Genomic DNA, 13,266 nt, shown 5'->3' with positions numbered 1-13,266 from the left:
CGCTGAGCCACTGTACTGCCTGCTGTACATTCAGTAAAAAACAAACAAACAATATGAAGTCCAATAACAAGCCGCAACAGTGACAAGTCACAAGTGACATGTTGTTTCTGTTTTTGCGTTATCATCTTTCACACATGGCAGTGCATTTCACAAAATATATGCTGTTTTGTGTTTAATGCGGACAGATAAATTGCTTGTCAACAGAAACATGCCATGTCACATCTGATTAGATATTGAGAGCCTGCGAGTAAATAACAGATGAAGCTATGATTAAATAGTTAAAATGGATATAAATAAAACAGTGTGAATGAGAGAGAGAGAGACTGTAATGTAATGTGCTTATCTCTAGCACTCCCACCTCACATGCTCTTTCTCCAAGAAGCATTTCACCACAAAGTAATAGGACTATTGATTGAATTCTCTAGTGTGTGTGTGTTTACGTGTGTGTGCAAGCAGCTCTGAAAAAGCCTTGGCTGTGAATAAAAGATAAAGAATGCATGCATTTCTCAAAACTGAACGAGAAAGCAAGTGTTTACCTCTGTCGCTGTCATACAGATAGGCAAACTTCTCCCACTTGTAATACTCCACCAGGCTGATGAGAGGCCCTTTGATATCAGGCCTCATCTGCAGGACAAACTGATTGAGTCCATCTGCTGGAAAACTGGGTGTGATGAAGGACACGTGCAGCGTCTCGCAGAATGACGTGATGGTGTTCACCGACTTCTTATCGTAGAAGCCAAAGATAGCGTACACTCCTCTGGAAAACTGGGAGCAAACTGAAAAAAAGAAACAGTAACAGAGATCAGTATTGTAATAAATATAACAACATGTTACAATTCTGGCAGATACCAGCAAATGGCCAATATTAAAAATTTTCCTATTTTGTCTAAATACAAACATACACATAAAAGAATGTCCAAAATGTGTACAGTTTGACTATTACAGTAGATATATATATAAATATATATATATATATATATATATATATATATATATATATATATATATATATATATATATATATATATATATATATATATATATATATATAAATGAATGGAAGTGAATGAGACCGGAAGCCTTGAGCCAAAAAGATTCAAATGGCTGCGCTCGCTCGTACGCGGAGAATAAGTTGAATAGAACATAGCACGCATGACTTCAGTTTAAAATTGAGAGACACACAATTGACCTGTTTATTCCCTTCATTACTTTTTCTCTTTTCATTTGTATCACAAACGACCAAAACAATGTGATTATTCAAAAATTAATTAGACAAGAGATTATTGGATGAAAAAGCCAACACTCAGTTTATGGGTCAAGGTGCATCTTGACTGCTCACAATATACATGTGAAATAAGCACATGGGATACCCAGAAATTAGTACTGTATATGGGTATTCATTCATTCATTCATTCATTTTCTTTTGGCTTAGTCCCTTATTTATCAGGAGTTGCCACAGTGGAATGAACCAACAACTATTCTGGCATATGTTTCATGCATCTGATGCCCATCCAGCTGCAACCTAGTACTGGGAAACACCCTTACACTCTCACTTATACACTACGGCCAATTTTGTTTGCCCAATTAACAATATAGTGCATACAGTGTGTACAGAACCAAGCTGCTGTGAACACCTGGAGGAAACCCACGCAAACACAGGGAGAACATGCAAGCTCCCCACAGAAATGCTAACTGGCCCAGCCGGGACTCAAACCAGCAATCTTCTTGCTGCGAGGCGACAGTGCTAACCACTTAGCCACCTTGCCAACCTGAATATGGGTATTTTCAAGAAAAATGCATTCCTGGAAGAATCCCGCTCCTTGGTCATATGTGCATTTCTGTGAGCTGAATGGTTAAAATAGATAAATGAAAGCAAAAAAAGTGCTGCCATATTTAAGGATGCGGAGGTGGCTTGCAAGCCGCAAGCAATATTGTTTATTGAATTTGTGCAATGTAAAGTAAAGGTAAGCAACAGCTAGCTAATCTGCAGATCTGTTAGCTACAGACTATGATGCCTGCAATAAATAATAAAAAAAAGTTGGAACAGGGTTAAACACACATGGTGTATAAAAGCGAGTTGAAAGTGGGGGTGCGTTGCTACCTTCACCTTTTCAACATACTTTGAGCTTGTGCACCCATGTCCATCTGTCATTGCTAGGCGACCATCTACCATTTTCTCAGAGGAGGACAAACTAAACAACATTGCTGCAGCTCTGATACAAGTTTTATTTTCGGAGTGTTCTGTGTTCGTCTGAGGTAATTAGTCTGCCAAAATGTGTATATTTCATAGAAAGTATGAAGCTGATTATTCAGTTCTTTTCACGTGACTTGCGGTGTGCTTGTGACATTGTGAAAAGTTGAGATATTTCCAACTAGGTGCATGTGGAATATGAGAGCGGATTGAATGTGTGCCATGTGCACGCCACTCTTAATATGCGAGCATAAACCATGTGCCTCCATTGGAGATAACGAATTTGCATGCGCAAAACATGCCAAATGTGAACGGCCCCTAACACTGACTACGTTTACATGGACATCAGTAATCGAATTATTTTCCTTAATCTGAATAAGACAATAATATGATTAAGGTGTTTCCATGAGTTGCTTTTTGAATGTTCTTTCGTTTTATATAGCACATAGTTTGATTAATTTCATTGCGTCACCACGCTTTCACGTTTCATGTAATTTCGGTTGTTTCATTTTTAATTTGTCGACTTTAATAGCAGTTTTGCACTTTCACTTTCAATCAGGAACTTTTCAGCAAAAAAACAAGATTTTGGATGTGAGTATGAACTGCTGGAAGAGTGTAGTTTTAATAGAATTTGATACCGCACACTGTATGGAAAAAAAAAAAACTCGGCATTTCACGATGCAGGTGTCTGTGGCCCTTCACTGACTTGGTAGGTGCAGAGAATAGTGACAAACAGCCATGTGTATATAGACTGTCACAAAATCCTACATGATGGTAATAGTTTGATTGCGGTGTTTACATGTCTGTACTACACTTCAATAAAGCCACTAAAATCGGCATACTCCACGCCTTTGATTACGGTTTAATTCAGTTATGACTTTACATGGTAGACTCTTAATCATATTAAAATTATATTATTGGTGCCCATGTAAACATACTCAGTCACATCAACTTTCCTTTTAATACTATGTGTAATCATCTGGAAATTGATTATACAAACTTTTAAATGAAAGTTTTACAAGCAAAATGTTTTGCCCAATGTGCCATAAAACAAAACTTCAGATGCTCAACAGTCAGTGGTCACCATTATCTGTTTCTCCTTTTCATGATGAGCCATACAGTACATTTTCAATAGGACAATGTCTATTCCAAGCTGCAATATCTCGCTCTCCCTCGTGAAGCCAAAACGGAAGTAACTGAAACTGCAATTCATCGACTGGCCTTTGGAGGCTGGCTCCAGGAACTCCAGATGTTAACTGACTGCAATGCTACATTGGCCAATTTTACAGCTGATAAAAACATGTTTACAGCCTGGTACAAAAGAATATTTTAATGAATATATCACTAATATTACCCTTCATGGCAACTGTGAGGGGGTGAATTTTTTATAACTCATCCGTTTCATTTTTATTAAGTTTTATTAAGTCTGCATATTTAAGGGCGTGGCAACTTGAGTGGCAGCCAGGTCTCACTGGTCGTTGTCCCACCACCTCAGCTGATTCCGGCTGATTAGCCGCAGAACTCGGCATATACATCATATTTTGGTTTTGTTTTATGTAGCTTTACACAGTCAATTGTTTTTTGGAATTATTTCCTACAATTATCAGATAATATGACATGTTGTGCACTTAATTGTGCTCACAAACCATTCAAGTGGCCTCCATTTCCCAGGTGAGTGCAATTCTTATATACTTATATACCATATCTGTGTATTTGTAAAAATGTATTTGTTTTATTTAAGATAATTTATTATTGATAATTTTCTTTAGAACTTGAATGCGCTCCAGAATCTAACAGATTTATTAGCTGTAGGCTCTAGAACAGTCATCTGATGCACTGTCATGCAGTTTTATGCCTGGATTTCATTAATAGCCTTGCAGTTACTAACACAGACTATATTTGAAGTATTTGAAAGTAATTTGCGTTTTCCTCCTGTAGAAAAATGTCATAAGAACAATGCTTAGTGGCTCAATGTGTTACAACAGTGTTTTTAAAAGACTAAACACTTTATTGATGTAGTTTACAACCAGCACATGTGGTCAGAACACAAACGAGTCATAGCAAATGAAGTAATTAAGGGTTTCTCCCAAAAGAAAAGCCTGTCAAAGGAAAATGCTAGCAGACTTCTGTAGCTCCGCTAAAACTCTGCCTTTTTTAACTTGCTTGGTCGCCCTCGATTGGTGCGATGACGTGCAAATAAAACGATTGGCCATGCCTACTTGTAGCATCATTTGCGCTCTTCAGAAACCTAGGGGTGATGTCACAGATACTACGTCCATATCTTTTACAGTCTATGGTCTATTCTGATCTAGACTGCAGAAAGGCTAGTCAAGCACATCCATTTTGTGTCTACAGAACTAAGCTGCTGTAGCACATGCAGAATGAGACAATCTAATCATAGACTTACCATAAAAGACATCATCTTGATGGCAGAATATGGCTCTGTAATCTGCCAATATATGCCTCCATGTCAATGTTAAGTTTTGCTCACATTTATCACACCCATACCGTTTGCTCTGCTGTTCCCGGAACCATGACAGATGTTTACTTTTGCATCTGTCACTCATGAAAGTCTGGACAGACTCTTTGAACATTGAGACTGGGATCTCAATGTCTAGTTTTCCAGAAACTTGCTGAAATGTGGACGCCTCTGAGCCCAGCACACATCGCCTTTGTGTTCTTAATGATCTTTGCTTGCAAAGACTGAGATGCTAATTTTATACCCAACTATGAGACCCAGGTGAATCACCAATTCACCTGCTTATTGTGGATTGCTTCAAAGGTGTCTCATTTGGGTCCTATGACCTTTTCACTTTTAATTAGTCTCTGTCCCAACTTTTTGGGAGTGTGTTGCAGGCATCAAAATTTGTTTATATTTTAAGAATACAATTAATTTGCTCTCTGAAAACACTGGAAATCTTTTCTTTGTACTTTTGTCAATTAAATAAAAGTGAAAGAAAATCAGAAAAATGCATATTATTGAATATTACTGCATTTATTTTAAAAAGTCCCACCTTTTCTGCACTTCGTCTTCTTTTATCGTACACATAAACTCTACATATAAAGTCTCAAAATCAGATGAAAATCATACAACGTATCCAGGGCTGTAGATGATTTACAATAGTTTTCTTGAGTTGCCTGTTTGTTACTATGGTCAACATTTGTTTTCACCTGTTCCTTGTTAGTTTACTTATTTAGTCCTGTGTATTTATACTCCCTTTTTAGTTTAGTTTAGTTTAGTTCACTGTGGATTGTTGTCATTATGAACCCATTTGTTATGTTAAGGATAAAAACATCCACTGAATTTAACTGCTGTAAAAACGCATCAGATTACAGGACTACAGCATTTTAACTCTTTAAATGCCAAGTTCACAAATGATGCCACTGATTTGGTAAAAAAAAACACACACAAAATGACGTATTTTCAATATATTTCAAGAGTTCACACTTAGCTGATGATTGATTATAAAGCAAGTTTGGCATGCTGTCCCGGGAGAGAGCCCTGAGCTCAAAGGTCCTTGGGCCCTGGGCTCCCTCCCATTTGCTGAGCGAGAGAGGAGCTCTGAGCTCAGGTAGGTCTCAAGAACTCCCCCTTTTTGGATAAGAGCTGATGACAGAAAAGGGAAAGGTGGAGGAGCAGGGGTGGAAGGGGGGATTCTTCAAATCGAAGATGACTGTAGTGAGAAACCCTGGCTCTTTACAGTGTGTTAGGAACGTCTGATTGGTGAATCATACATGGTTAATGCAGAACCAGCCGTGTTCAATCATAATCATGTGATCCTCTTGAAATTAGTTTATAAATAAACTTCACAAAGTAAATGTGGGCTGGATTTTTATACCTTTTATCACAGTCTTGGACATGTGAATGATTAGTAACAACATTGGCTTTGATGCATTGTTAGATTTTCTTTTTTTTCCCCCTAATTTACTGTTGGTGGCTGTTTTTGCCCCCTTGACTTCCATTATAACCACATTTGATGGTGCATAAATACTCAGTCTTTGTTTTTATTTACTCTGTAGTTCTGAGAGCTGAGATGCATATTTAGATTTTCTCAGACATATCAAGGTAAGTGCACAAAGGTCACTCTCACACTCTTACACACTCACAGACACACATACAGTTTAATTTGCTGTTATACTCCATAGCTTTTTTTGCACAGGTCTATCTAAAGGGTTAAAGGCGCCAACTGATGATCAACCGTAAAAAATGACAAATTTTACCTCTTCCCAACAGGGAAAACCACCAACAATTAAAAATGCATGATTATATGGTGTCATGGTTTTGTAATAAAAAAGTTTTTTGCTCAATGGAGCAAAAACAGGCACAAACAGTAAATTAGGAAGAAAGAAAGAAAATTAATCAAAAACAATGCATCAAAGGCAATGTTGTTTCACGTACAAAAAATAATAATAAAATGCAGTCCGCAATTACTTTTATATTGAAAATTTTATTTAATTTAGATTTTTTTCCCACCAAATCAGTGACATCAATTATGAATTTGGCTATTAAAGAGTTCAATCCTGTAATTTTATAAGAAAATAGTTTTGATCAGGACAGATTTGTGCAAAAAAACAACAACAACAAAACAAAAAAAAAACATCTGAGTTTAATTTAGTTGATGCTTAAAACAAAAGGGTAGTAAATTTGCCCAGACTGTATTGTTGAGGTTGTTTTTTTATTCAAAGCATTTTCTCAAAATATGTGTCAAAACAAGATTTGTCACCAAAAATCATTCTACCAGCTGAAACACAGAAAAAGTTGTGGCCAAATTAAGACTCAAAATTACCCCAGAGTGGATGAAAACATCCCCAAACACTACATAAGGATTAAGTGTGGTTTGTGTGTTTGTTTACTAAAAAGTCTCCTGTGTATTTCTGTTTGTGGATTCAAGACTATTGAGATATAATTACAGAGTCTTTTGTGTTAGGTTGCTAGCGTGACATCAGCATTACTTGCCAACTAGAGCTAAAATAAATTTTTGGAATAAAAGAAAAATCAATAATTTTGACCCATATTATGTATCCTTGTGTATAGCCAAAATATACCTGTGTAACATAAGACTGGGTTTGTGGCCCAGGGTCAAATGTGTATCTGAGAGCAAGAGCCTACTGTTCTCTTTGTGTGACAGTCTTAGTAGCCAAATGAGTGTTTTAGCCAAGACGACTATGTTTAGACATCTATTAGACATCTTTTAAAAACAAATAATGCTTGCTGGATATTGAACTGAAGCTTGACTTCATAAAACTAAACTGCAAATCAAATTAGAGAAATCGCAGTTAATACATTTCACAAATCACATCCTATTATGGAAACCAACATTGATTCATTCATTAGTCTCTATTTCAGAGGTCGCCACAGTGGAATGAACCGCCAACTATCCAACACATGTTTTACTCAGCGGATACCCTTGAAGCCACAACCCAGTACTGGGAAACATCGTTCGTTATTAACAGCAGATTCAGTGAGCTAATCTGTGCATTACTGATAGTAAAATAATACGCTAATCATAAACTGTTTAAAATAAACATTTCTTTATAAAAACAACATACAGCACTTCACAGCCGTTGCATATTATATACCCAGAACTTGATTTGTCCTCGTTAACCACTTCGCTTAAATGCTTGCTCACAGCACTTTTCTTTCCTTCCTTTTGTTTTGTTTTTAATTCTCCCTTTTTAAGTTTTTCTCGGATCTGTTTTGCCTCCATTTCTGCCATTTTCTAAGAAAGGGACCTCCACCACGTTTGTATTTTTAAACTTTTTTTAAACTTTAATTGTAAAAAAAAAATTTGCCTAATGAAAAATGCATTAAAAACACATTTGTATGTTACAGAATGTATTTAAAAAACCAAAATTATTATTATTAATAATTAAGCTCATGCACCTGCAATTAATCATAATGTATTTTTTTTATCATCCGATTATTTTATTTAACTCGCAAATTATCTGCAAATATAACCGCCATTTGTGCCTCACTACTCCACACAGACATGCCAACTGGCCCAGCTGGGACTCGAACCAGCGACCTTTTTGCTGTGAGGAGACAGTTCTAACCACAATGCCACCTGACAACCAATATTTAATGTTAAAAGATAAGCAACACACTTTTTTGTTGTTGTCCTGCTTACTACTAGCCATGCAAATAAAATATTTAATATAAATATGATATTGCACAGCCTTATTATAATTAAATTATTGAGTAAATGGAAAGTAACATAATTGTGCAGCCCTAAGAATGAATAAATAAATAAAAAAGATTTCACATATAACTTAAGAATATTAAAAATTCATAATATGCATACCAGCACTTTTAAGAGTAAAAAGTCACCTGTATCTTGGATTGTCTAAGGGTGAGACAAGAACAGAAAATATATTTATTTTTAGGTGAACTATTCCTTCTACACAAATGCAAATTTTTAGAATATTGAAAAGGGTAAGCTCCTTGTCACTGGTCTGAGCTTTGTATTCCTATTGTAAAGAAACGGGGGCTGATGACCAGAATCAGTGCCTGAAGCTGCATTGGATGACAGAGAGTATTGAGTTTAATCTGATCTGAGAATGTGTGACTGAGCATTGGAGAGAAAGAAATGGATTAGACACTGATAACGCCCACTTCTAAGCCAGCCTGGCTTTTTAAGTACAATAAATCTATGCAAACATGATATAGACACTAACTCAAACCACTGCCAACGACCTAATGTATTTAGTCTTTCGTTGATTCACAGTGACTCTTACTTTGACAAAAGCCACTAAATGATATACACTCCGACCAATGAGACAGAAATCAATTGAAGAATTAAGTGTGTTTACATTCAGGCGGACTAAAGCAATAATATATCATCTTTTGGAAATGTCATGTTGTACTGTATGTAGTCCACATGAAATATAATCAGACTAATAGACTTATAATGCTATTGTAGCTAATTATAGGCTTATCCAGCATGTTATTCAGCAAAAAATGACATGTATTTACTTTATAAAATTATTATTTTAATGAATTTAGAATATCATACTTAATTTTAATCTTGCTCTTATTTTACATGACTGCTACTATGACAAGTCTGCATTCCGCAAAAGCATCATAAGTAGGGAAGAACTCAAACCAAAAATTCTAGATGCACTTGACTGAAAACTGAAACAGAAAGTGCTTTATAGTAATTATTTATTATTTTATAAAATAATATAATTAAAAAATTTAACTCAATAACTTAAAAAAAGCAAAAAAAAAAACATTTTATTGAATTAGTCAAATATTTTATTGAGTATTACCCATGTTGGCCTTACAGAACAGTAGCGCTACTGCAAGCTGCAGGAACAAGAGTTTATATACATAGAAATGTCTTGTCACCATGTTATTTAAGCGGGAACTAGGATGCACCGATATCATTTTTTTGAAACCGATCCGATCTCGATACCAAAATTCTGAGTATCGATCTATACAGATCCCATCCCGATACTGTGCCGTTTTTGTTGTTGTTGTTGTTGTTGTTGTTGTTTTTTCCCCAAGTTTGTTCAAAATAACCGATTAACCGTTAACCGAAAGGAAGCGTTAGTAACCGATAAATAGTATTAGTTAAACGACAAAAAATTATTGTTTTATATATTTTTTAAGTTTTGCTTCATAAGGGGCCGATCACAGCGAATGCGTTTTTTTTGCGTTGAGATTAAGGTGCATCTTTTGAATGATTCACTAACGTCCGCGAGTTTTTTTACGCGCTGCTTATGCGCCCTGCGTGCCTCACGTTTTGCCGTTGTACGCTATGTTCGCTCGAGTGGAAAAAGCATGTTACCTCAGTCGCGTCTTTTTCATTCTTCAATCAAATGGGGTTTCGCAGTGTTTGTGTTGTCACGACTACGGTGAGCTTTTAATGATGGCGGAGGGACTTGTGGTCGCTGTTTCAAGTTATCCTGCTATATATTAATTATAGCAGCACAACTTGCATACGTACTAATGGAGAAAGATGGTTGAGACGGTGCATCTAATAGACAAAATCAACCTGGGACATTAAAACTTGAACTTTCCTAAGCATAGTAATCTTGTTAAGGAACAGTGTTCATATATCTGTTTCTGAGACCTAACATAATTATTCCCAGCAGTAAGGTCAGATGGGATTGTGGCCAAGGTGACAAAAATGAACAACAATGCCCCACAAATTCACAAGATGTTTTTTAGTTTTCTGAATTGTCTCATGACAAACAACAAAGTCATGAAATATAAACATGAAGTATAAAAGAATAATGTAGTTTGAGTGCTTTTTCTTCTGGTAGACTAATGTCATGGATGACAGCCAGAATAGGACATACAGTTGAACACAAAATAATTAGCCCCGCTGTGAAATTTTGTTTCTTTTCCCAAGTGCTGTTAAACAGAGATAAAAAAAATCCAACATATTTTTGCAATAGTTTTTATTAATACTTTATAGTTTTAATAACTCATTTCTAAAAACGAATTTATTTAGTTTTGCCATGATGACAGTACATCATATTTTACTGGGTATTTTGCAAGAAATGGTTTCCAGCTTAAAGTGCGATTTGTAGGCTTAACTAGGTTAATTAAGATTAAAAAAGACAGGTCAATGAACAACAATGGTTTGTTCTGTCGCCAGTTGAAAAAAACAAACAAACAAAAAAAACTAAATGGGCTAACTATATTGACCTAACAAGTTTTTCATTAAAAAAAAAAAAAAACTTTTCCAGAAGAAAAAGATATTATGTAAAAAATATTGTGAAAAATGGTCTTGCTCTTGATCTGGAAAATATTTGAAAAGGAATTACATGATGGCTATTTTCACAGGATGGCTAACAATTTCATCTTCAGATATACGTTTCACGAACATTTTATCTGTTTATTCCATTTATTACAAGACAATAAAATAAAAAGCTCCTTAATTATGATGTGTTTTAAAGGGCACCTATGGTAAAAAATCTACTTTTCAAGCTGTTTGGACAGCCATATGTGCATGTATGGTGTATAGACTGTCATATTTAGGTGATATAAGCACACCCAGTGCTTTTTTTTCAATTTAACAAAATAAAAAGGGTGGACCAATTGGAGCGGTTTTCAAACCGACTGCAACTTTACGTAGGAGAGCGGTTCCCCCGCCCACCAATATTGATTGACAGGCGTGTCATCATATCCTCAGTTTGTTGATTCACGTCCGCCATTTTCAGCGTGAGTCAAATCGATATCACTAAAGGAACACCCTTGCTCTATTTTTAAATGCAAAGCTCATTGTGCTCAACACAAGATCAATATTCTCCACATTATCGCTCTAATCGGAATTATTGGTTGTATCTTTAGGTAGGTTTGCAAACATGTGTACTTCTCATTGAGTCTACCTTATACTTCAGCCGTTTGCATTTCTCGCGATCCCAGAAGCTCCCTGTGATCTTAACTAGCATGCGTTTTAGAATTCTAAACATAGGTTTCTATCAGGGTACACTCAAGTCGACGGCTGGGCACTGCGGACCGCTGCAGAAACGTTTAGAATTCAAAAATGCGCGACGATTCGAGACACTTCATGTTTCTGCCGTGCCACAGAGAGTGTCTGGTGTGCCGTGTCGCGGCTTTGAGCGGCGCATCCGGTGCCTCAGTCAAAGTTAATTCAGTGTGCGTGGTTATTAGTTTCTGTGTACAAGCTCGGCACTTGAAACTAGCACACAGTTGGCTGTAAAACTGTACAAAGACACAAATGATTTTGTACTCTCTGCTTGGTCTGTGTCAGAGTCGTACATGTATGACTGAATGCTGTACCTCTCACTCTAGCTCGTTCTCGCAGTCTGTCTGACCGACTCTGTTGCAAACGCAGAGCGGGTGAGCTCATGGCCCCGCCCCCTTGTTACGTTGATGGGAAGCCGAAACTAATCTACATGTGAAGCAACACACCCATAAATCAGCGAACTGTGGACACGCCCCCAACATGACACTTTTTAACACATTATAATAAAAAAATCTGAATTGTGTTTTAAACTGAACCTAAACTGGCACACTCAGAAGAACCATAATATTAATATTAAATCATAAAAAAGAGGTAAACTATGTGCCCTTTAATGGTAACAACTTTTGGTGAAGTTCTAGATTACTTGTATGAGCAAATAATATTTTATTTAACACTATTTTTCTTTTTTGTAATATATAGTATTGTGTGGGACCCCCTTTTGCCTTCAGAACTGCCTTAATCCTTCGTGGCATAGATTCAACATGGAAATTCATGTTGTTGACACCAGATTTTGACCCTACCATCTGAATGTTGCAGCAGAAATCGAGACTCATCAGACCAGGCAATGTTTCTCCAATCTTCTATTGTACAAGTTTGGTGAGACTGTGCGAACTGTAGCATCGTGGTCCTGTTCTTAGCTGATAGGAGTGGCACCCGCTGTGGTCTTCTGCTGCTGTAGCCCATCCACCTCAAGGTTCGACATGTTGTGCATTCAGAGATGCTCTTCTGCATACCCCAGATGTAAAAAGTGGTTATTTGAGTTACTGTTGCCTTTCTATCAGCTGGAACCAGTCTAGCCATTCTCCTCTGACCTCTGGCATCAACAAGGCATTTGCGCACACAGAACTGCCACTCACTGGATATTTTCTCTATTTCTGACCATTCTCTGTAAACCCTAGAGATGGCTCTGCATGAAAATCCCAGTAGATCAGCAGTTTCTGAAATACTCAGACCAGCCCGTCTGACACCAACAACCATTCCACGTTCAAAGTCACTTAAATCTCCTTTTTTCCCCATTCTGATGCTCAGTTTGAACTGCATCTGATTGTCTGGACCATGTATACATGCCTAAATGCTTTAAATTGTTGCCATGTGATTGTCTGATTAGAAATATGCATTAACGAGCAGTTGGATAGGTGTATCTAATTAAGTGGCCAGTGAGTGTACATCATACAAATTTGACTTTGGTTTTTCATCCACGTGCATTTTTTGCCTCTCAGAAATCAGGTAGCCATTGATTTACATTTTATGAATTTTCTGAGTGAAAATGAAAGAATCTTGAATACATGCACAATAATGTACAATTTCATATTGATCAATCATCTAAAATTAGACTACTGTGTCTTTGAATGTGTA

General features: G+C 36.6%; 1 protein-coding gene across 5 annotated transcripts in view; it reads right to left on the bottom strand.

Annotated features, from left to right (window-relative positions):
* Window positions 1-13,266, bottom strand: part of gria2a (glutamate receptor, ionotropic, AMPA 2a) — a 68,627-nt gene that overhangs the window by 37,182 nt on the left and 18,179 nt on the right. For all 5 annotated transcript variants that reach the window (XM_056460258.1, XM_056460225.1, XM_056460234.1 and 2 more), the window contains exon 3: window positions 537-776. In XM_056460258.1, coding sequence (XP_056316233.1) covers window positions 537-776 — 240 coding nt within the window. The remainder of the gene's footprint in view (window positions 1-536; window positions 777-13,266) is intronic.

This window comes from Danio aesculapii, chromosome 1 (genome assembly GCF_903798145.1).
Source record: "Danio aesculapii chromosome 1, fDanAes4.1, whole genome shotgun sequence".
NCBI lineage: Eukaryota > Metazoa > Chordata > Actinopteri > Cypriniformes > Danionidae > Danio > Danio aesculapii.
Note: the sequence above shows the minus strand (reverse complement) of the source record. Positions and strands in the feature narration are given on the sequence as shown.